Source organism: Hevea brasiliensis, chromosome 12 (genome assembly GCF_030052815.1).
Source record: "Hevea brasiliensis isolate MT/VB/25A 57/8 chromosome 12, ASM3005281v1, whole genome shotgun sequence".
Classification (NCBI taxonomy): domain Eukaryota; kingdom Viridiplantae; phylum Streptophyta; class Magnoliopsida; order Malpighiales; family Euphorbiaceae; genus Hevea; species Hevea brasiliensis.
In genome coordinates this window covers 2908306-2932432 of record NC_079504.1, presented here as the reverse complement: position 1 = coordinate 2932432, position 24127 = coordinate 2908306, and the positions used below count along the sequence as shown (strand labels likewise).

At 34.5% G+C, this 24127-nt stretch overlaps 4 protein-coding genes and 1 non-coding gene across 5 annotated transcripts; 3 read left to right on the top strand and 2 right to left on the bottom strand.

The window, feature by feature from the left end:
• Positions 1–306: 306 nt before the first annotated feature.
• LOC110655765 (outer envelope pore protein 24B, chloroplastic) lies at positions 307–3203 on the bottom strand. Its single transcript, XM_021812218.2, has 3 exons — positions 2804–3203; positions 2117–2476; positions 307–658 (listed from the first exon to the last, which is right to left on the bottom strand). The coding sequence occupies exons 1-3, from the start codon at positions 3002–3004 to the stop codon at positions 578–580; spliced, it is 642 nt and encodes a 213-aa protein (XP_021667910.1). The 5' UTR covers positions 3005–3203; the 3' UTR covers positions 307–577.
• A 2648-nt stretch (positions 3204–5851) lies between these two features.
• LOC110655754 (uncharacterized) lies at positions 5852–11499 on the top strand. The gene is made up of 6 exons (XM_021812206.2): positions 5852–6160; positions 7518–9223; positions 9307–9382; positions 9920–10305; positions 10745–10843; positions 10955–11499. The coding sequence occupies exons 2-6, from the start codon at positions 7580–7582 to the stop codon at positions 11120–11122; spliced, it is 2373 nt and encodes a 790-aa protein (XP_021667898.2). The 5' UTR covers positions 5852–6160; positions 7518–7579; the 3' UTR covers positions 11123–11499.
• Positions 11500–12400: 901 nt separating this feature from the next.
• On the bottom strand, positions 12401–13694 carry LOC110655748 (transcription repressor OFP7-like). The gene has a single exon (XM_021812194.2). It carries the CDS (start codon positions 13591–13593, stop codon positions 12577–12579), a length of 1017 nt encoding a protein of 338 aa, XP_021667886.2. The 5' UTR covers positions 13594–13694; the 3' UTR covers positions 12401–12576.
• A 3146-nt stretch (positions 13695–16840) lies between these two features.
• On the top strand, positions 16841–19359 carry LOC110656354 (uncharacterized). The gene is made up of 3 exons (XM_021813082.2): positions 16841–17297; positions 17745–18083; positions 18727–19359. Exons 1-3 carry the CDS (start codon positions 17013–17015, stop codon positions 19225–19227), a joined length of 1125 nt encoding a protein of 374 aa, XP_021668774.2. The 5' UTR covers positions 16841–17012; the 3' UTR covers positions 19228–19359.
• A 4284-nt stretch (positions 19360–23643) lies between these two features.
• Positions 23644–23726, top strand: LOC131171658 (small nucleolar RNA R16). Its single transcript, XR_009142316.1, has one exon. It is a non-coding gene; the product is annotated as a small nucleolar RNA R16 (small nucleolar RNA).
• Positions 23727–24127: the final 401 nt, after the last annotated feature.

The following is a 24127-nucleotide window of genomic DNA, read 5'->3' as shown; positions in this document are numbered from 1 at the left end:
GCAAAATACTAACTGCTCCCAGTAATAATTTCCCTAAGAAGGATACCACTTTTTTGTTTTATGAGAACAAATGGTTGGGCCACATTATGGGCACCCAAACTGATAGAAGATAGAAGATGCCACTCAGGTTGGCTGCTTTGCAAAATCAGTGTATGCAAGTCAGACGCTTACAAACATAGTATTCCCTACTACATGCAGACTTCTTCAGCAGCCCTATCCAGTGAAAATTTTGTTTCTGTTCCACCTACCTTACACAGAAGCACCAAAACCACTAATGAATCTTGCATACACACCATAGAGTACATAGGTAAAAATAAAAGTATCAAATTTCAGAAAAGAAATTTTGACAATTGATGATATGGAGCTGCCCCCTTCACAGGTAATCAGCTCACTCACAATTATAAACAATATTCGAGAACAAACGAATATTAAACTTTAAAGCTATTAGGAATTTTGGAGTGCATCCAATATATTAAACTTTAAAGCTATTAGGAATTTTGGGGTGCATACAATGGTGAGTGAACTGTTTATTCAAGTTTAAACGATCCAATGCAACATCGAACAAATACAATTATTGTCAAATCTCTAAGTTCCATGTACTCTCAGCACTTAGTTTTGGCACTTTTGACTCCTCGCCCAAATTGAGGGATGCAGAGATCTGAGACAAACAATGAACCAAGATCAGAATATCATTTCAGCTAAAATTATGTAAGATCAAAAAATGAAGAAAATTTTGGAATCTTGGAAATTTTTCACCAGGCATTCAGACAGGTGAAAGCAATGTAACCACCTAAGAAAATGTAAATATTAAATAATAATAGGGAAAGTGTGATAAAAAAAAAAGGGTTCATTTGTAATGAAAGTCTGACTAGAAAACCAGACTTGCAATGCTTGAAACCTTCGAACAGAAGTCCAATATGCCAGCTAGAAACCATGCTTCAGGATATAATACTCACATTACAATGTTTTTCTTGAACTTCAAATGAATCTTTTTTCTTAAACTTCAAATGAATCATTATCAAGTCACTTTAGAGAGCATCAGCATTAAGCTAATGAGCTTCATATCCCAAGGTCCTCATTATCTAAGCTAGGGAAAACTTCACCACATAAAGCCATCACCTCCATCTCCATTTCCTAAATGAACCAAACTTTTGGAAAGAACAGTCTTAAACCTACTTTCTCCTCACTCATCTCTGCTGTTTAATTCCACTTTCCTAAATTAGAGGAAAAAAAAATTCAATCCTGCACTAAGCAGCCTTTGCATGCTGCCACATTAGCCACTAATCTGCTTAGATAATGAACCAATGAGAGAGAAATGTGATTGATAACCATCATACTACAAATTAAGAATTTTTAGAGGGTTTTTTTTTTTTTTATCCACGCAATGTTGTAAGATAATGAAAAATACAGCAAGGTTTTTTCCCCTTCATTCAACAAAATAAATTCTGATTTACAAATACAAATAGAAGCTTTATAATAAAACTAAAAATTAAATGGAGGTAATAAGCTCCCATTATATGAGGACAAATGTACAAGTAAAAACCATAAGCCTTTATTCACCGTGACTCAGTTATCCAGGTCCTACTTTATAATTCAATCAAAAGCTAACATAACCAGACAGCTTTGTGCTACAAAATCATTTAGGGGTGCATATAGGAACTATGATAAGGTCCTACACCAAGAAAAGCCATGAATACACTGGACAAACAATGGACATCAAGCACTCGGAGCATTTGAAGTTTGTGAGTATTCATTGTAATGTAATCGTTAATGTAATGTGAGTATTCATTGTAATGTAATTATTACCTTTACAGTTACAAATTTAAAAATCCGTTAAATATCAGTGGTAATGATAATGGTTAGCCAAAAAACTTTTAAATATCCGCCATTAAGTAACGTAACGGCAGTTATTTAAAACCATGGCATGCTGAGACTCCAAAACTATAAATCTTTTCATGTCTAATATTAAATTCTTAAATGTGATTAAAAACTGCAAATCTGATTCACATCCTGTTATTTTCCATTAAAAAAAATAATAAATAAATAAATAAATAGGAGAAGAAGCAGAAAGGCAGCAACTGCAGCAGAAAAATGTAAATGACAATCTTGCATTTACCTTGAAATTGCCATTAAATTTTGAATTCCTTGACCACTCTAATCCCAATGCCTTGCTTGATGTTTGATATGTCGCCCTAAACACATCATCAGCATAAACCTTACGTGAAACAGCAAAATCCCAGGAGTTCTTTGCCAAATCATAGCAAGGTTCAAATGTTGTTGCCCCTCCCTGCACATATGTATACTTCAGCTTACAATTCCCTGTACCAAGCATGTAATTTGCGGACACCTTATTAGCTGAATCAAACACAAGAGCCCCATCTAATATCGTGCGGTTATCCCCTCTGCTGTGAATGTATGTCAGGTTCAAGGGCTTATCAGCAACCTTAACTGTGTTCATAAACTGAAACCGAAAATCCTGTACATGAAGACATCCTCTGTAGTTAGCAATAATTGAATTTTCCAATTATCATTTCATCCAAAATCATACGCTAGATTTCAAGTTTCCTTTAAATATTCTTAGTTTCATCAAGAGAAAAAATCAAGAACTTCCTCCAAATTAAAACCCTAAGTTCCAAATCCTTCAGTTGGCTAATCAGTAGCGCAGACAATAGAGAGTCAAAGATTCAGTATCACAACAATTGTTTCAATTCGACTTTCCTGCTACTTCCCTACAATTTCTCAACACAACCAAAGATAACAAAAAAATAAAACTGAAGCAAAGCAATCAAATTTTGTGCATCACCTTTTTGGGGACGTTGTAGTCGACGACAAAGAAGCCGGGTTTCTCGATAGCTAAAACCAAACCGTTTAAGCTGGGACCATTGACGACGGTTGCGTCTGTCATGGAAGCCCGGAGCTTGACATCGCCGGCGTTGAAGGCAACAGTAACTGCCGCGCTGCTTTGGTCAGTTTCATACTTGCCCTTCAAAGATGCCTTCATCATTTCGTGAAAAACGAGAGAGAGACAGCGCGAGTATTAAGTGGAGATGTCGAGTTTTTTTCTGGGGGTTTTGTATTTGTATTTATCGGCGCTTATTGCAAATTTTCTGGCGGCCCTTGTCTTTTGGAATTAGGATAGGTACTCTTGGGGTCTATAGCCTCCGGTCTGTGGCTGTGCCTTGTGGATCACTTGCTTTGGTGAGCTGCTGGGCTTTCTCGCTCCTGTTCCCTCCCACCTTTATTGCTATTACCTTTTTTACCTCGCGGGCTCATAAATCATAAACTTTCAGCAAATTTTTAAAGGTAAATAATATAGCCGGTTGATTTTAGAGTATATAAAAGAAAAGTATTTAAATTTTAATATTTAATATAAAATTTGATTTTTAATTTTAATAATATAAATTTTTTTAATAATTTTTAATAATTAATTTCTAAATTATTTATGACAACATGATATTTATTAAATTAAAAAATTATATTTTTATGAAATGATAATTTTGGATAAATAAATTTTAAATTATTTAAGTATTAATTTGTGTAATTTGAGTCATTAAAATTATTAATAAATAAAGAAAAAATTAATTTTTTCTTAATAAAAAAAAATATAAATTCTAATATAACAAATGTCACTTTAGTAAAAATAACTTAAAAACTGACTAATAAATATCATAACGAAATTTTATGTTACATAAATTAAAAATTAGAGTATTTTATGTTGTAAATTAAAGTTGAGATACTTTACTGTTTTGAGATACTATATATATAACTTACCTAATCTTTAAATTCAAATAATAAAATGCTAGAAAATACTAAATATAATTTCAGTTATTAATTGGCTAAGTTGAAATCACATGGTATTATTTATTTAGCCATGAAAAATAAAGCTTTTTTAAAAATTTTATTTTAAAAAGTAAAAATTAAACTTTTTTTAAGTAAAAGTTATTCACCACTCTCTTCCAAAACAATACAAACACAAGAGCATGGCGGTTCAATCCAAAAACAATGATTTTCATGAGATAGCAATAGAAAATGAATTTTATTATTCACCCAGCTAACAGAAAATGAATTTCCTTGCTGAAACAAAAACCGACAATCAATAATAATATTTTCAAACTCTGAATTATCTTTTTCAACTTATCCCATAGCCAAAACAACCAACTGATAATCCAACTCCATATCCACATTATTCACCTCATGGTTCAAAAGCCACGATAAATCTTCGTGAAAACTAAGAATCTCTGTCAATTCTAGCACCAAGCAACCCGCCTAGTGACCACTAACTACAACCATGAAATTTCTTCAATGGTCTTTAAGAATAGGTCCAAAGCATTTACGATATTCATCCAGGAATACAACATCATCCATGTTACACTAGACCCTCCTTACAACAGGCTTACACCACCTAGAGCTCGAACTCGACACAGGGGTAGCAAATAAATAGGAACTAGAGTAAGACTTCACTTATTCCATTCCTGTAAGAACTTAAGAGTATAAAAGAAGATTTCTTAGGGCGACCTGAATTGCCGCCTCCACATAAGAAAGTTACAAGAAGACTAAATGCTCTATGCTACTGCACTCATCATGAAAAACATCTGGGTTTTAAACAACAACAAGATGGGAGAAGAAGTTTGTAAAACTCGACCACTCCTGTAAAATAGGAATACCCAACGGGTTCCAACAGTCCAAAGTCTATGGGTAATGAATCAAAGCATGAATGGTGTTTTTGTTGGCCCTACAATCCAAGCATTGACTATGCACACCAATTCCTCGTTGAGATAATCTTTCTAATGTTGGAAGAATATTGTTACACGCCCTCCATATGAAACTCTTAACATTAGGAGGAATTTGAAGTTCCATAATTTCCTCTAACCATTAAACTTGTTTCCATTCACAAAAAAGGGTAACTCTTCAAGAAAGCAACTTATACCACAACTTCATTGTGTACACACCTCTTCTATTGTAATGCCAGATTCTCAAATCATAACATCTTCTAAGATTAAGAGGGATTTTCCAAATAAAGTTAGAAAATAATTTTGGATCAATGACACATTCCAAGTCCTTATTACTGAGTCAATAATATTTGCCACTTTTGCCATGTCAATCAAACAATGAAAAAAAAAAAGCAAATTACTATCAAGTTTTAAAATTAATTAATTAGTTTTTTATTTTTTAAATCCGATTAAAATGTTCATTTATTTTGTAAAATCAAACGGTTTGATTTTCCCATCCAAAATTTTTTAATAGATTTCATTAGTCAATAGTATTTGTAATCGATCAAAAGAAATAAAATATTTGTATCTTTCAAAAATACCTTCACAAGATAAGGACCCAATAATATTCTTTTATAAGAAATAAGGGACTAACTAGTTAATTTTAACATTATACAATGATCTTATAATAATTTATCCTTAATTTTATAATATTGCTAATAAGAATATTTCGGTTATTTGATCTCAAACGAATTAAATTTGTCAAGAAAGTATATAATAAAAAAAAATAAACAGCTTGATTTTACAAAAATTGAAGGATATTTTAATTGGATTTTTTAAAAAATACAAACCAATTAATTAATTTTAATGAAATTTGTTAGTAATTTACCCCAAAAATTAAACACATCGTTTCAAACTTGGGCTCAAGTCCTAACATCCCCAAACTTGGGCCTAGTTAATAGAATTCAACTTATAAATTGTCATTTATTAAAATAATTAAATTTAATCGATTTGATTATAAGCAGACACTACCCGTGGGCTTTGATGTCACTTGATTTTCATTGAGAAATGGGCTAGAGTCGGCCCAAATTTTTAGGGCAATGGGATCTCGTCCAGAGCACGGTAGATTGATTCGCGAAGACGAGATCGAGGCCGCGGATTCATAGCATCCATACGAAAGAGAACACGCAAGCGTGAAGTGTTCCTCTTCTCTCTCTATCTTTTTATTTTTAACTGATCTAGACGGTAACCCCATTCGCGCCAACAATTTTTTTGGCGCCGTGTTCATTCCTTTCTCTTATTTCATTTGCAATCCCTCTTTTGCTAATACCAATCAATACCTTTATCACCGTATCTCACTTCAGATTAATCTCTCCCTCTTTCTCTCTATCGCTTCCAATCTATCCTTCTCTCGCGGGAACGTAGTCGGCGACTACGAATCTTCCTCCCGGGTGAGTTTCTTTTGCGGTCCAATGCTCTTTATATCTGGAGAATATGTTAATTGTTTAGCTCCGAAAATTGTTTTTGAGTCGTTGCTGATGTTGATTTACGCAAAAGAATGAGATCAGTGTTTTTAGCTTAGATTAAGGAACTCCGACAATGATGAATTGAAAAAGAAATTTGGCCTGCATTTGTTAGTGCGAGTCGTGGTTAATGGGCTTTTAAGCTCTTATATTGGTATATGTATTTGCTTCATTTTTAGTGGTTGTTGTGATTTCCAAGAGCTAAGATGCAAGTTCTTGATTTTATGAGTCTTTTCATTTGCCCTTGAATGAAGACATAAATTCAGAATTTCACACCTGATGAAAATGAGGAGGAGAAGTAATTACTGATTATAAAAATTTTCAACTCAATCGATGTATTCACTTGTAGAACACTTTAGATTTTGGAATTATTATTGGTGCAAATCTATTGTCTAGTTGATACTTATGGATACACCGTCTAGAATGATGTCATAATCACAACATACTTTTTAGATTTCTGAGAAATGAAATTGTTGATGCAGTGAAATTTCTGCAAATGTGAATTGTTACTGGCCAGCTTTTGTAGCCGTAGCATGAAAAAGTAATTTCTTAATCAAATTTTGGGATTCAATCAAAGTTTATGTATTTTGAAAGTATTAAATCATACGATTTTTCTCACTGTTATAGGTCGTTTTTGCTGTAGTTATGTAATTTTTTTTTTTTAAGGATTTTGGAAGGCATGAGAATTTAGTCATATCAGAGGGTTAAAAAAAAGATAACTATTCAACGAGAGCCTGTATGTATTCAAACCAAGAAAGCCTCTTCTTTTGCTCTCTATCTCAGTAGCCGGTAGAATCGCTACAGCAGAATCTACTTTTAGTTCCCCAAGGGTTTGGTATCATAATGAGGTAGGATGCCAGAACTCTTTCTCTTAAGGTGTGGAGCGAACTGTTGGACTAGAAGCTGTGATTAATAACAAGAAATTACTCAAATTCTTAGTTTAGTGTTCCACTACTCAATTATATTGACTGAAAAGAAAGTGCATAAATAACTCTGCTTAAAACTATAGAGTTTGCATTTTTCTAAAGATATCAATCACATCAAAATCATAATTGAAGGTCATAAATTTTATCCTCTATGTGTGATTATTAGGTACCTGTTTAATTGATAGGTTGCATTAGCTTCTACGAAAAAGTATTTTTATAATAAGCGCATGAAAGATGAAAGTTGAACAGTACATGATGTGATTAATCTGTGCATATGATGTGATTCAAATAAAAAAAAAAAATCTTTGCATATGATGGCCTCTGATTTGATCTCAATAAGTGAATTTTCTCTTCTACAGGGCCATCATTGTGACTAACGACTACTCAACAATAAGAAAAATACAAGTTCTACTTCCCCCCAATGGAGTTACGTAGTTGCACTCATTTACATTTTATCCTAGTTGCTAAAGGTGGTTTGGCAACAAAAGCCCTGAACGTGTATCATGGAAGGCCGGCACTTAAGTTCAAGAAGGTCAAAGATCTATATGAAACCGGCGATGAAAATTTTTTTGATCCATTTCCAGTGTTTAGACCAAAAGTTGAGTTTGAATGTGGCGAGGCAGAAATTCTACATACAGTTGCAGAAGAAAGAGCGACAAAAAGTGATGGTGAAATTTCAGTGTCTAACAGCAAAGGTTTTGATGTTGGAGCAAGGGAAATAGATGATCTTAACTTTGGCAATATGACACTGAAACAAATTAGAGAGAAATGTAAAGAAAAGAGAAGGAAATCTTCCACATATGCCTGTTTGAATAAAAAAACTATTGAAACTGGTTCCCTTGGAAAAGGGAACCATTTTAACTCACAGTCTGAGGAAGATGAATGTGATATCATGGAGCCCCTCAGCTGTTGGAAATCCAGAATTCTAAACAGGAAGAAGACCAAGAGAAAAGGCATAAGCAAAAGTGTCTATACTTCACTTCAGAATGCCTTATCTATTGTGAAGTTCGAGGGAATCCCCAGTGATGAAGTTGTCTTTCAATCTAATGAAAATTTTCCATCACCTATTGCTGTTAAACTTGAGGATCCTGTGTCTACTTATTCAGCTTGCAAAGATATCATCATCATTGATGCAGATTCCTCTTTTAGTTGTAATGAGCTAGTGGCCTTTAACGGAGTGGCACCATGTGAAGAGCCTGAGGCAGCTAATGATTATTATTTGGAGACTGGAACATCAATGATAGCCAGTGCGGAGCCAGATACAGCAAAAGGCTCTGTTTCTGAAATTGGGATGTCTGTGATAACCAGTGAAGAGTTGGCAACTAATGCTTGTGGTATTGAAACACAGATGACAACTCTCTTCAGCAATGAGCCTCAGTGTTGTGCTACTAATGAAGAATCACATGAGTATATGGAGCATAAGTATCCTAAATCAATTCAGGATGTAAAATTCTTAGGCGGGGAGATAATGATGGAGGGTGCTGCAGAAGTGATCAGTAATAAGTTTTCCGATTTTTCTTTATCAGATGTAAAGAAAGAAGGTGCTATCATAGATCAACATCCCAAAAATGACTCCCCTGAAACAGTTTTTCCAAGGGAGGGTCATATACCTGTGTTACAACACCAAAGGTTTCCTTATGTGCATGAGAAATCATGGAAGACCAGCAGTAGCAGCCAGGTTCACATACCTAATGTCGCCATCAATAATCACCTTCAATGCATTGAAAATAGCAAAAAACACAATTCATGTCTTCCTGGGGATGAAACTAAAGATGATACACTTGATGTTGAAGCCAATGTCATAAGCAGCCCTAACAGAGACTGTAGTTCACTTTGGAATCCAAATTTACATTCAAGTCCAAGAGGCTGTTTAGTTTCTGCTGCTGATAATTCTCCTACAGCTGAGGAAAAACAATCACGATTATCTGCTTGTGCTGATGCAACAGGAAGCTGTTCTCCAGTGATCCATTCATGCATTGATGAGCCTGTGATATCAGAAAAGGTGGAGGATTGCTGTCACTCAAAGATGCAACATCCTTCCGAAAGGCTCTTTTCAACTAGAATGGTGTGTAAAATCTATTACATTACATGTTTATTTGACATGCCTTTTTTTTCTCTAAATTATCACTGGTACTTTCATTTCTCTAGGCCATCTCTCCAACTTCTCAGAAAAGGCTACGTGAAGTTATGGAGTCCATTGAGTTAGATGATGAGCAATACTACAGTAAGTGCATTAATTATTGTACTTGAATTTAAGGGCCGTGTAACGTCCGCACATGATTTATCTAGAAAGTGGCATGGACTGTTGGTCATAACGGCATTGTATTAACTGAGTAATAAAAGCCAAGAAAACATATTGTATGTTGCCATATGAAAATCTGCAGTAATAATTGTGTACGTCGGATGGTTTTACTTATTAAAAATATTCCTGTTAAGAAGAAAAACTAAGTTTGATGTTGTTCAAGAAATAAATCAGTTGAAAGGCTCTAAATATTTGGTTCCTCGGTGCAGTTATGTAAGAGCTATTAGTGTGTGTAACAACAGACAGTTCCTTGGGATATTGTTGGATTCACATTCATCTGGAAAAAGTTGCTTTTCTATGTCTTTACGTTTTACCTTATTTTCTTAAATCTTAACTGACGTAACTTAGGCTTGCAATTCTGTCACTTATGTGCTTCAAATCAATCTCCTTTTCTCAAGTCCCTGTCATTCCAAACTTATCCAATGAAATTCATTTCTATTTAATTGTGACAATTTTCAGGGTATGCAAGGAAACTTTGCTATAGAAAACAGAATAAGTATAAGAATGGTAGACTTGAAGGACCCATTCAGATCAAGAGAGCTGAACTCATCACTAGCCCTAAGAAAGTTTCTAGGAAACCAAAGATATGTAAAAATGGTTTCCATCGAAATGATATTCTCAAGGTTCCTCCTCCCTCTCGTGCTGGACGATGTTTTAGTACTGGGTGCACCTCTGCCCTAAGTTCTTCAGAGAGTGCCATTCTGTTCTCACAGCAACAGATGCATGATATTGAATCTGTTGCAACTAAACTTGCAAAAGAGTTGCAGCTCATGAAGGACATAGTGGAAGAAACATTGCAGTCCAAAGTCTATCTGGCTACATGCTCGAAATATGATGCAGAGGAGGTAACAAACAAACCTGCAGCATATTAAATTGTACGCTCTCATCATTTGCACAGACTTATTTTCGTGGTGTAGGCAAGGAACTGTTTTTTCTGTACTTCCAATGCACTCTAAAAATGACGCACTATAAAATTTTGTGAAGACTGAAGAAGGATATTGGAGTGACCCCGGCTTTTTGAAACAGAAGTATTAAGCCATCTTTTTCTTTTTTCTTTTTGCCTTTTCTTTTCGTATCTCATATTTTATGAACGAAAGTACCACTGGATGAGTCAATCTGTGTTAGATAAGTGGTCCCGCACAATTTGCCTCATCGTATCTGTGTTTCTGTTCTAGGGCTTTTTCTTACTATCCTAATCAGTGCACTCATTAGAATTTGATAAATAGACGTTTCATGCTTCAGAAAACTGCAAATGTTTTGATCTATATATTCTTAATTTGGCAGATAAGACTTGCCATACAAAGTGCAACAAGAGTTGAAGAAAGTGCAAGAAGATCTCTTTCTATAATGGCAAGGGACTGCAACCGTTTTTGTAAAATCATGGTTTGTTTCTTATCAGTCTTTGGATCCTGGGCATTTTTTTATTTTAAATTAAAATTAATAATTTGCTTAAATTATCTTTGAAATTACTCAGTCTGCACTTATCTGTCTTAGAAATTGGCCAAGAAAAATTCTGCTGATTCCCGAGATGGGGTCTGCAAGAAGAGGAAGATTGTTTTTGCCGATGAGGCTGGTGGAAAGCTATGTGATGTCAAGACTTTTAGGGATGGCATGGATTTTTTTGTGGAGGCTAAGAGTGAGAAAACGGGAACTTTTGATTAAGAGATGAAGATCTTGCTTGCTGTGCAATTGTACATTTAATTATGGCGTTCAAATGCCAAATTTGATGCTCAAAGAGAAGGACAAAACGTATGGGGCTGTTAGGCCTATGATCTAGACATAGTCTGAAGTTATGCCTGACGGGTGTATTAGAGGCAAATGGAGAAAGCTGCTACAGGATAGGAAGAGTTGCGACCAATTTTATCCTCAGGCAATCCCGTTCTGATCTTTCATTGTTCATTTTTTGTTCTCTTTCTAATCTGGATATTGCATTGAGCTATGATGTACACATTTTCTTAGAAGCAAATAAAAATAGCTATTCATCCTTGATGACATTTATACATGCATCAAGAGGGAATTCTAACCTTTTACATTGGAAATTCCCCTAGCGGCTTCTCCTGAAAAAATTCCTTCAGTTTTGGTCCGCATTCGATGTTTGTCTTGTATTTTTTTGTAATGGTTTTCTCTTTCTTCAAAGGGTAATCATTTCATCCATATGCTCCAATTCATCATAATTGGCAGTTTAGCACGAGCCACCTTTTCCAATTATAGCCTTGCTATTTTATAATTTTTATTCTTACATCTAAGTTACTCTCATGAATGGGTTTTAGAGCTTCCTTTGGAATAGTCCTCTTCATTGGACGGCATATTAATGTCCCCATTTTCTCTTGCATATGAACCTGTTTTGTTTCATTTTCCCCATTTTTCATCGTATTGGAAGTTTCTGCTGTTTTTAGAATTAGAATTATTAGATGTTATATGATGTGTTGCTTGTGGACACATAAATGCCTATATAATCAAATTAAGCAGTCAAGATGATAATAATTATTAGGATCTTATGCTATGATGCCTATTGGATATTTAGGCATTATTTTTTTACATAAGCAATCATTTTCAGTTATAAAATATACTTTTTATTTAATTCATATGACTCTAATTAAGAATTAAATTTAAAATTTTAAAATTTTATAGATATTCTAACGCCATTAAACCAAAGCTGATTGTTTCTTTCAGCTATAATATTAATTTTGTGTTCTAATTTTTCTCCTGTAATCATTTTTATCTAGCTAGAAATTTAAATTTAAATTTGTACCCCCGCCCCAAAATATTACCAAACTTGAGGGTTGGAATATTTATTTGCAACTTCAGCATCATGCCATAAAATGATATCGACTTTTGAAAAAAAAGTATAAATTAATTCACAAATATATAGAAAGATTTTTCACTTTCTTAATTAATTATCATGACTAAAGTCACATAGGAGGAGATTATGGACTGGTATAATTACCATGAGCATATATTCATAAAATAATAATTAACTTCATTTAGAATAGGAATATTTCAAGGGAAAAAAATTCATAATTAAAATTAGCAATGTAGTAGCGAAAAATAGTTACGGCGGAAAACCCATTCGGTAAAAAGAGAAAACAAAAAATCGTTTTTCTCTTTGACCTTCCTCAGGCTTTAGGTGGAGAAATTCTCATGGAATTTCGCTTCTTTGCAGGAGAATCACAGAACAAGATCTCCCAAATCTCCGAGAAAGCCTCCACAATAGCTCCATGATATTGCCTGGAATTCAAGGACAAAAAACACTGCAAAAGTTCTTCCAAATCCTTGGCCTCAAACATCTGCTTCTCCAATATCATCTCTAGCATGGACCTTTTAAAGTCCTCATAAGGATCCTCTGATTTCTTCACCACCGGCACGCTCTCCTTCACCTTCCCATCAGCCTTGCATGATACCATCCGCCGCAGAACGGATGCCCCCATTGGAGAAGTAATCTCCGGAGACGACAACTTCCAGTTCTTGGAAACCTGCCGTTTGAGTTTTTGAATTCTCATTTTATTTGATTTCTTGTTTCCGTTGTCTGTTTTCTTGGTTGTGGTATACACAACCGGATGACAGTAATCATACGAAGAATCATATGAGAAACTTCTTGAAGAAAGAAGTAGGGTTTCAGTTTCTACTTCATTTTCATCATCCTCGCCGCTAAAGCTGCAGCCGCCATGCTCCCGTGAAACGCCTATTTCATCTTTATTGGAATCTTTGCTGTTCTCTTTGTTCTTGTTCTTCTGGCTTGCAGCTACTATGACAGGTGAAATATTCCCATTACTTTCATCGGAAAGTGATATACTCCGCATATATCGGCGGAGTCTGGTAGGGCGATGCTTATAAGCTTCTTTCTCCCATGCAAAATCCAGGGATTCGAAGCTACAATCTGCTAGGTACTGTGCAAGTATTCTTGCTTGACGTCTGCAGCCAACGGAAGCTTTCTTCCGTGACAAATGGTTTTGAAAATCTGGTGTTGATGGTGGGGCCTCCGGGTGTTTATGGTAATTGATATCAAGTGCCTTTCGGTTGATAGGTGATACCCTGTAGATTGCTGGGATTGGAATTTCTGAAGCGTTTTTGGATCGACAGATTTGAAATGAAGATATCACACGAGAGAGCCTAAGCTTGAAACGCTTAGCCATGTTCTTGTTATTAGATGCTTATTCGAAACTTGTGCAGTGCGAGACAGAGGCTAAGGTCTACGAGTATATGTAGTGAAGAGAGAGGCCGGCATTGAAGAAGAAGGTTATATATTAAAAATAAATAAATAAAAATAAAATAGGAATGACCAAATCCAAGTGATGATGTATATGGATTATACCTGAAAGCTACTTGGAACTCCGTAGTGAATCATACAATTCGAAAGGGTGCGTGATGTAGGTGGTGGGATATCAATATAACTTACCATACATCTTATGTGTTAGTCTAGATTAAATCTAAATAAAATTCTCTAATTAAAAATCATGTATAATATGTAAAATTATTTGACCATGAAGTTTTGTGGGTCGTCTAAATCTAGGTCTACTCTATATATAAATATAATTATTTAGAGCTCGGCTTTAATTTCTTTGATATGTATAAATATATATATATAAACAACATGATAAACTTAAGTTGTAAGAAAATGAGTGAAAGAACGCCCATGTATGCTGAGAAACTCAAACCAAAACATTGCAAACCCAACCCAGGACTTTGCCTTTACCATATATTCAAATTATTAATAATTAATTATTGATGATGTTTAACGTTAGACTGAGAATGACATGGTTGTATCCAGCCATATACATAAATATATTGACAGAGTCCACGAAAAGCACCCGAAAATAAACAAAAATATAGCGAGCTAATAAGGTTCAGGTGATCATAGCTACGTTGCCTCCTTAGCCGCAAAAAGCGACAAATTCCATGGCTTAGCCATATATATGTATATTTATGTATCAATATCATCCACTCAACTATAAACAACTTCACAATAAACCAAACACTAAAAACAAATTAAAGAGAGAAATTCTGCACACGCGTTTTGACATTTTCACTAAATAGTACACTGAAGCTGGAGCTTATGAGCTATTTATATATTATTCTAATTCTAATCTATCCTATTATTTGTTGGCGTTAATTAATTAAATTTATCATAACGTGATTAAATATTTAGAATACTATTTAAGATTATAATTTTCCTTTTCAAAATTTTAAAAAATTTAATATATTATAGATGTCAAAATAAAACTAGAGAGATGCTGGTGGTAATGGTGATGTTAAATCGTCTTAGTTAGTTGTTGATTAGTTAAAAAAAAAAAGAGTTTAAAGGTTTAGTTGGAAAAAGAAAAAGATATAATTTCAATAATTATTAATAACTGAGATAAATTGATTAACTCCCTCATCCCATTATCTCCATCAATGGCTAGTTGCTCGGTCTGGAGATCGACCTATTTCCTTCGCTCGTTTTCATGAGTTTCTGTTGCTGTAAGCCAACGCCCTGAAGAGACAAATTGGACCACCCGCCCCAGGTTTTATCAAATGTAATACGGATGCAGGTCTCAGACAATCAACAAGCAGGATTGGTGCAGGGTGGGGGAACTGAGAGATCACAGGGGCAAGTTGATCGTCGCGCCTGCCAGACCCAAAGTAGCTGAAACTGTTTCTTTTCGGGAAGCCCTTAGTTGGGTCATGGTTTAACTCATGTAATCTTTGAAATCTGACTCTCAGCTCCTTGTTCAAGCCATCCTTCGATTGTTTTAGACTACATAGCTATCCTTAAAGTGCTTTTTCCATGCTCTGCGGAGTTTGTTCGTATACTCTTGATTTTGTGTCTGATGTACTTGCTTAATTGTGATTCCTCTCAATGGATATCTTCCTTTTTTTTAAAAAAAAAAAAAAAAAAATCCTCAGGCTCTCACTTTGGCTCTAACTTGCTCTCGTCACTCAAATCCCAATGCTTGGGGATGACAACAGTTTTCCAACTAAACCCAGTCAATTCGACCCATCTTGGCTCCTATTAATTTTCTCCGATCTGAATTAATTTTCCTAGATTTCGTTTCATCCTTAATATTTTAACAAGAAGATTTCATAACTCGTCCCATAAAATAATATATTATAATTTTTATTAAAAAATAATTTATTTTAATATATTTAAATATTAAAATTTTAAAAATATATTATTAAAAATTTATATTTTTTAATTTATATTTTGTATTTTAATCAATAAATTTTTATTATATAATAATAAATTAAAAAATTTCGTAAAAAAATTTATCCCACCTCTCGAACTCAAATTTCTATGAGGCGGAATAGGAGAGCGATTCCACTCTCAATCGGTGCGCTGCCATTCCTATCAAGATTCGAGGTGTTTTCTTATTGTAGCAGCTCCATGGTATCGGTCAAAGGATATAGTCAACTCATCAATCCACATAGCACGTGAGCACAGGGATGGAAAAGGGTCAAATTTTTTTTTTAGGCATTCGTTTCGATTAATTCATAATAAATTAAATTTAAATAATATATAATTAAATTTAAGATAAGTTTTAATTTGAGATTTCATAACCGTCTTATATGTAATAAATATTTAATTAAATATAAAATATATATTTTTTATAATAATATTTATAAATTATTATATATTTTATTTTATATAAAATAAAATTAAAATATTTTATAAAATTATTAAAATTTTAAAATATAAATTATTAATAAAAATAATTTTTATATAAATTATTAATTAATATATATAAAATTAAATGGATTCAAATATTTTTCGAGTGATAACAATCGAGCTTGAAATAAATTCACATAATTAAAAATAAATTTTAATCAAATTTAAAAAAAATTCAAGTTTTAAGAGTATTAATCATGTTCAAGTTCATAATAATTTTTGTGATTACTCTATCCACTGCCATTCTTATGTGAGTGTGAGTGTGAGTGTGATTATTGGGGATTATTGTTTTTGGCCTCCTCAAAAATCACAAGTGAATATTGTTTTTGACCTATGGTGGTCCAATTGGTTAAGGTGTGAAAGAAAAATAGCGAATTGGTTGATTCCTACGGAGAAATTATATTGTAAATCAATTATTTAATTATTTTATATAGAATAACTTAAAATTATGTTATTTAAAAAAAAGTTAAAAATTATATCATGCATTAATTATTCTATATAAGATAGTTTATCAAACATCTATATATAAATAGGTTAAAAAAATTGTAATTATAAAATAATTTTTTAAAAAAATTAATAATTATAATTATTTACATATTAATTTATAATTGGATTATGCTAACATGCAACGAGTTCTCGGTAGGGATGGCCGCTACAGGTTACGTAATTAAGCAGAAAAAAGCTGCTAAAATCCTGCGAACGAACACGGCAATGACGCTGAAGGGTTACCTTAGACAAACAAAAATAAAACGAAGAAGAAGCATTTAACCCTCTCATTTGCATTTACCTTCCTCCAGTTTCAGTTCGAGGGGAAGAGAGAGAGAGGTTTCTTTTCCTTTCCTCTTTCTCTCTCTCTCCCTCCCTCCCACTCCCTGTTGTTCTTTTTCTTTTGTTCATTTCTGGATTGATATGAGGAAACTGTGCCCAAATTTCGATAAGGAAGATGGGCTTGACACCGTCCTGGAGGTGCCTATTCCCGAGGAGATGTTTACAAGCATGGGCAGTAATTGGGCTTCGAGATGGGCAAATATGCGTGCATTGATGAGCGCTCAATCTGCAGATGAATCATCGCATCTTCAATCTTGTTCTAACAATGAGTTTATTGCATTGCTCAAGCTTGTTGGCTCTCCTCTTATCCCTTTTCAAGTCCACCCGGATCAGCCTGTCACTCGCCCTATAAAAGACTGTTCCATTGTATGTATTACAATGCACTTTTTCTTTTTTCTTTTCCCCTTTCGATCAAACCCTAGCTAGGACTTTCATAAAATACATTTGGGAATAATTTTTTTTTCTAGAAAATAATGATCAAATGATCAGAGTAATTTAAAAAGAAATTGGCCAAAGTCAATGACCAATCCAACATTAGTGGAACTTGAACCTGAACCTGAAATTTTTTAACCTCTAAAGAGCTTCAAGCTTAAGTTTTAGCTTGGTAACCACTAAATCAAGACCTCTTTGCTACCTTAAAGTCTTAAGCAAGTTATACATTTTGATGTAATTTAATATTTCCTTGCAAATATCAGCATGGCATAATTTCTAATGCTAATACAAGAAAATTAAAGGAAAAGAAAAAGAATTTAGAATTGGCTTTTTTATGGGCGGGATTGGTAATGTAAATGTGTTTGTTAAATTAATGAACAGGAAGCTTCTACTGCGAAATATATAGTGCAACAATATGTAGCAGCAACAGGAGGTCAAGTGGCGCTAAATTCAGTAGCTAGCATGTATGCAATAGGACAGGTTAAGATGACTGGGTCAGAAATGCACGAGGGTGATGAAAGCGTGCACACAGGAGGCAATTCTGAGGTTGGTGGGTTTGTGCTTTGGCAAAAAAACCCTGATCTTTGGTACTTAGAACTAGTTGTTGCCGGTTACAAGGTTAGTGCAGGTAGTGATGGTAAGGTTGCGTGGAACCAGTCCTCTTCCCAACCTTGTCATGCCAATAGAGGCCCACCAAGACCCTTGAGACGTTTCTTCCAGGTAATCTTCTTCCAATATAGACTTCCCAAGCTCCATTACGTGTCATATATATACATAACTTCAGCAGAAAGGAAGTTACAAGTTCAAATTCCCCCTCTTCATCTATTAAGAAGTGGGGAAATGTTTCAATCATGACGAGCATTTTGCATTGAATTAACATGCAGAAAGGCTTTTTGAGCTGTATCTTGCATGCTGCCTTAGTTAATCATGAATGATATTGCTCACGAGCAAACTATCCCCTATGAAGTTTGGTCGAAATTCTCTGATTGGAAAATTCCAATTTTGCTACCTACAGTGAAATTTTTATATGTTTCCCTCAATTTTTATATTTAGGTTATTCGATTTTTGTATTTATATTTTATTGATTTTGCTTTTTGTAATTACATTCTCAGGATGCATTGCATCCTGGTGGGAATCTTTCAGGAGAAGGTATGAGAGACAAAGATGTACAACACTGTTTACTGTTATATGTCGCTATATCAATTAATAATTTTCGAAATTAAAATTTGAAAATAGAGGAAAGTAGTCTGGGACTACTTTTAGCTCAGGATACTTGTAGGATATTGGACTTCATATCCTTCTTATTTGGTTAAACAATATATCTAAATTGTGTGCATAATACTCAATTGTTTGATCTCATCAGGGCTTGGACCCCAGGTGCACAGCCAACCTGTTCTTGGAAGCAGTATGCATTGGAGAGAAGAATGTGAATGATGAAGACTGTTTTGTGCTCAAGCTGGAGACTGATGCAAAGATCCTCAAAACTCAATCTTCGCCCAACACTGAAATCCTTCACCATACTATATGGGGTTACTTCAGCCAAAGGACGGGACTGTTCGTCAAACTCGAAGATACAAAGCTGGTGAAGATTAAGCCTATAAAAGGGAATGATAGTGTGTTATGGGAAACAAGTATGGAGTCAGTGGTTGGGGATTATAGATATATTGAAGGCATCAATATAGCACATAGCGGAAGGACCACTGCGACATTATACAGGCATGGAGCTTCGCATGACCAGAAGAGGAAGATTGAAGAAATATGGAGAATTGACGAAGTTGATTTTAATATTTGTGGGTTGTCAACGGATTGCTTTCTAGCTCCTGCTGATCTCAAGAGAGAGCAAGAAGGCGTAGAGCAGCAATGATTGAGCTATTTCCTCTTCTTCTTCTTTAAAAAGTAAATTTTGTGTTAGGGAGAAATAAAATCTCAGGATATTTCTCTGTAAATATAGATAACTTGAAATTGTAAATTTTTCTTCTGAGGTATGGTTATTGAATTCAATTTTAGTTCATCTAATTTTGATCCACACTCAAATTCAAAAATTTATAATTTTAAAAATAATTTTAATAAATCCTTTTCAGAAAATACATTTTCGATTTTGAAAAAATGACCCTATGATATGGATTCAAATGAAATAAACGTTGGGGCGTCCTCTACTAAAGACGCGCTACATTAGAGCCCAGGTGTAGTGAGAAATATGCAAGGGTGTAGGGCGTTCACCGAAAGCGACGCGCCATGCCGGCGCTCGGGTGTGGTGTTAAGTGAGCAAGGGTTCCCACATCATGGACGGGTGTGGGTAAAGAAGTTAGTCCATAGGACAGATAGTAGAATAAATAGTGGAACAGAACACAAGATAGACATAGAAAACAATATAAGATATCATAGAATGAGACCAATTAGGAAGGAGCAGGATAGGAGGAGGATCAGGGTTGGTACTCGGAATGTTGGATCACTTACAGGAAAATTAATGGAGCTTGTGGATACCTTGGAAAGGAGAAGGGTGAATATTGCTTGCATTCAGGAGACTAAATGGGTAGGAGAGAAAAGTAAGGAAGTGAGTAATTCAGGGTACAAACTGTGGTTTACCGGAAAGGAGAGAAACAAGAACGGAGTGGGCATAATCATAGGCAGGACATTGAAAGACGCAGTAATAGCTGTGAAAAGAGTAGGAGATAGAATTATACTAGTAAAGCTAATACTAGAAGGAGAAACAATAAATATAGTTAGTGCTTATACCCCACAAATAGGATTAGACAGTGAGAGTAAACAAAGGTTTTGGGAAGATATGGATGATTTAATGCAAAGCATACCGAATGAAGAGAATGTTTTCATTGGTGGAGATTTGAATGGGCATGTAGGAAGTGATAGACAAGGTTATGAGAATGTTCATGGAGGTTTTGGTTTTGGCAGTCGAAATGAGGAGGGAAAAAGCATTTTGGATTTTGCTATGGCATATTACCTAATACTAGCAAATACCTACTTTATAAAAAGAGAGTCACATTTAGTGACTTTCAAAAGTGGGCAACATAGAAGCCAAATCGACTTTCTCTTAACTAGGAAGACAAATAGAGCTCTATGCAAGGATTGCAAGGTCATTCCAGGAGAGGCTTTAACAAGTCAACATCGGTTGGTGGTCTTGGATGTCAAGTTTAGGAACAATTCAAGTAAGGTCAGAAGAAATAGTGTAGCTCGAACAAAGTGGTGGGAGTTCAAAGGAGTAAAGCAAGTGAAGTTCAAAAATGAGCTTCTCGAGTCTGTAGTATGGAAGCTGGATATGGAGGCCAATGATATGTGGATACAGATGGCATCAAAGATTAGAGAAGTAGCTAGAAAAGTACTTTAAAAGTCTAAAGGACATGGACCACCCTCAAAAGAGAGATGGTGGTGGAATGAGGAAGTACAAAATGCAGTGAAGAGAAAAAGGGAATGGTATAAGAAATTACCTAAATATGGTAATAATGAGGTATATGTACAGTACAAGATAGCAAAGAAAGAGGCAAAAAAGGCAGTTAGTCAAGCAAGAGCACAGACCTTTGAAAATTTATATGAGAAACTTGGAACTAAAGAAGGGGAGAAAGATATTTATAGATTAGCAAGGAGGAGAGAAAGGAAATGTCAAGATCTCAATCAAGTTAGGTGCATTAAGGATAAAGAAGGAAAAGTGTTGGTGAAAGATGAGGACATTAAAGAAAGATGGAGAAATTATTTTAATGATCTCTTTAATAATAGTCAAAATGATAATAGCGTGAATATAGATTGTAGAACAATAGAAAAGAATGTGAATTATACTAGAAGGATTAGATCTTTAGAAGTAAAGGAAGCACTTAAGAGAATGAAAGTGGGTAAAGCCTGTGGACCCGATGAAATACTAATTGAAGTGTGGAAGTATTTGGGAGATATGGGAGTGGCATGGTTAACTAAATTATTTAATAAGATTCTAAACTCAAAGAAAATGCCTGATGAATGGAGGAAGAGTATTTTAGTACCTATTTTTAAAAATAAGGGAGACATACAGAGTTGCTCAAACTATAGTGGAATTAAACTCATGAGCCATACTATAAAGTTGTGGAAGAGAGTTGTGGAGCATCGACTACGTCATGATACTTCTATCTCTCTCAATCAATTTGGTTTCATGCCCGGTCGTTCAACTATGGAAGCGATCTTTCTCATTAGAAGCTTAATGGAGAAATATAGAGATGCGAAGAAAGATCTACACATGGTTTTTATTGATTTAGAGAAAGCTTATGATAGTGTTCCAAGAGAGGTCTTATGGAATGTGTTAGAACAAAAGAGGGTATCTATTAGGTACATATAAGTATTGAAAGATATGTATAAAGGAGCAACTACTATTGTGAGCACAGTGGGAGGGGACACAAGAGATTTTCCGATCTCAATTGGATTACACCAAGGATCAGCCATAAGCCCTTACCTTTTTACATTAGCTTTAGATGAATTGACGAAACATATACAAGAGACTATTCCTTGGTGCATGATGTTTACGGATGATATTGTTCTGATAGATGAGACACGAAAAGGAGTCAATAGAAAGCTAGAACTTTGGAGAAGTACTATAGAGTCAAAGGGTTTTAAGTTAAGTAGAACGAAGACAGAATACATGCATTGCAAGTTTAGTGAAGGCCAAACTGGTGATAGGGAAGGAGTTAGTTTGAATGGAGTGATACTACTCCAAAGTAATCACTTTAAATATCTAGGCTCAATCCTTCAAGTAGATGGGGGATGTGAGGAGGATGTTAGTCATAGGATTAAAGCCGGATGGTTGAAGTGGAGACGTGCCACGGGAGTTTTATGTGATCGTAAGATTCCCAATAAGTTGAAAGGAAAATTTTACTGTACGTATGGTTATATGGTAGTGAGTGTTGGGCATTGAAAGAGTTGTATGCATCTAAGATAAGAGTTGCAGAGATGAGAATGTTAAGGTGGATGAGTGGCCATACTAGACTAGATAAAGTCCGTAATGAGAGTATTAGAGAAAAGGTAGGGGTGGTGCCAATTGAAGATAAGTTGAGAGAAGGGAGATTGAGATGGTTTGGTCATGTGAAGCGTAGACATACAGAGGCTCTAGTTAGACAAGTAAAGCACATTAGGTTAGAGGATAAAAAGAAAAAAAGGGGTAGACCTAAATTGACTTGGAGGAGAGTAGTACAACATGACCTAAAAGCATTACACATTTCTGAGGATTTAACCCAAAATCGTTCAGAGTGGAGAAAACGAATCCATATAGCCGACCCCAAATTTTTGGGATAAAAACTTAATTGAGTTGAGTTGAGTTGAGTATATTCGGATAGATAAAGGAAACATTAGAGGAAAATTTATTTCACGGATATTAAAATTATAAATTTACTCTTAGATTTAGAAATAAAATTATAAAATATAAGGATAAATTTATAATTTTTTATATTTTACTTTCATTTTCCCTTCATTTTAAAAGAGAAAGTAGGAGTAGATAAAAAAAAAATTATTTTCCTCTCAATTTTTTTTTCTCCTTATTTTATACTAAACTAAACACAAACGGATGAAAAATAAAATTATTTTTCTATTAAATTTTTTTTCTTTCTTATTTTCTCAATATCCATACATGGTGTAAATGTAATTTTCACTTAATTTTTAATATATTTAAAAAATTATTTTTCACCACACAATACAGGAATGTGAAACAGATTTTATAATATTTAAATCTATTGATAAGTGGGCCGTTAAATTCAATAAAGAAAAAGTTGAACACTTTGGGTTTTATCAATCTTGGGCTCCATATTTTTCTAAGCTTTTGGTCCCATTGAGTAATCGATGGACGTTGGCTTTTCCCCATTTCTAACCCTAATTTATGTAAACCCTATTTAACCCTATCCCCTGAGTTCGGTTTCACTCTTCGTCTGGCCGTCGTCGCTTTGTGGCTCACTCAGCTACAGTCCATCAATTTCGCTTTCAACAGAGATTCATTTCATGGATTTATTATTTCCTTGGTAATTAGGACAGTGATCGTGCTCTAAAGTTTGGTTCAATTTCTTACTGAATCTTTTCGTTTCTTATAGATTTTTGAGGGAGGAATTAGAGAATTGAAACTTGCATCTGTTTACCAACTCCTTATTTGGCAAATTTCAATGCTAAAGGAGTTATAACGGATGCAGACAGCGAAAAGGTTGGCTTACAAGCCCTTTGCATCTTTGATATCGCCTTGGTGTTAAATGGACTTACCCAAATTCTATTCATTATTTTTCCCCAAGTACACACGCAACTGCTCATAAAAGTTTATGATTTGGATGGTGGCAAGTGATGAATAAGTTCTTATCCTACACACTGAATTGTTGTGTTGAGCACAAACTCCGCTTATTATCTGATGCCTTGTTAATCTCAGCAAAAAATTTTATGCTGTTCTTGTTGAATTAAGAAATTTGAAGTTGATGTGTTTACAATGATGAGAAAAAGCAGACGGGCGGTCAGAAACTGATGCCATGTAGATTGTCTGCAATCTCCACTTATGGAATATGCATCTCTGAGTTTCATTTGCAAATTTTGTTTTCTTATTACCATTATTTTGATTAAAAAAAAAAAAAAGGTTTCATGGACATGTCATTTGATTTCCTTTTCCCATTAACCTGTTATGATGAAGTTGCTGAAATATGTCCGGACATATGAAACTTGTCTATGATTGGATATGCCTCTTCTGAGCAGAACTTTTGTTTATTTTGGCTTTAAGGGTATGTAATGTATGCTTGTGTCTAGTCTGTGTAATGTTTGCTTGGGGC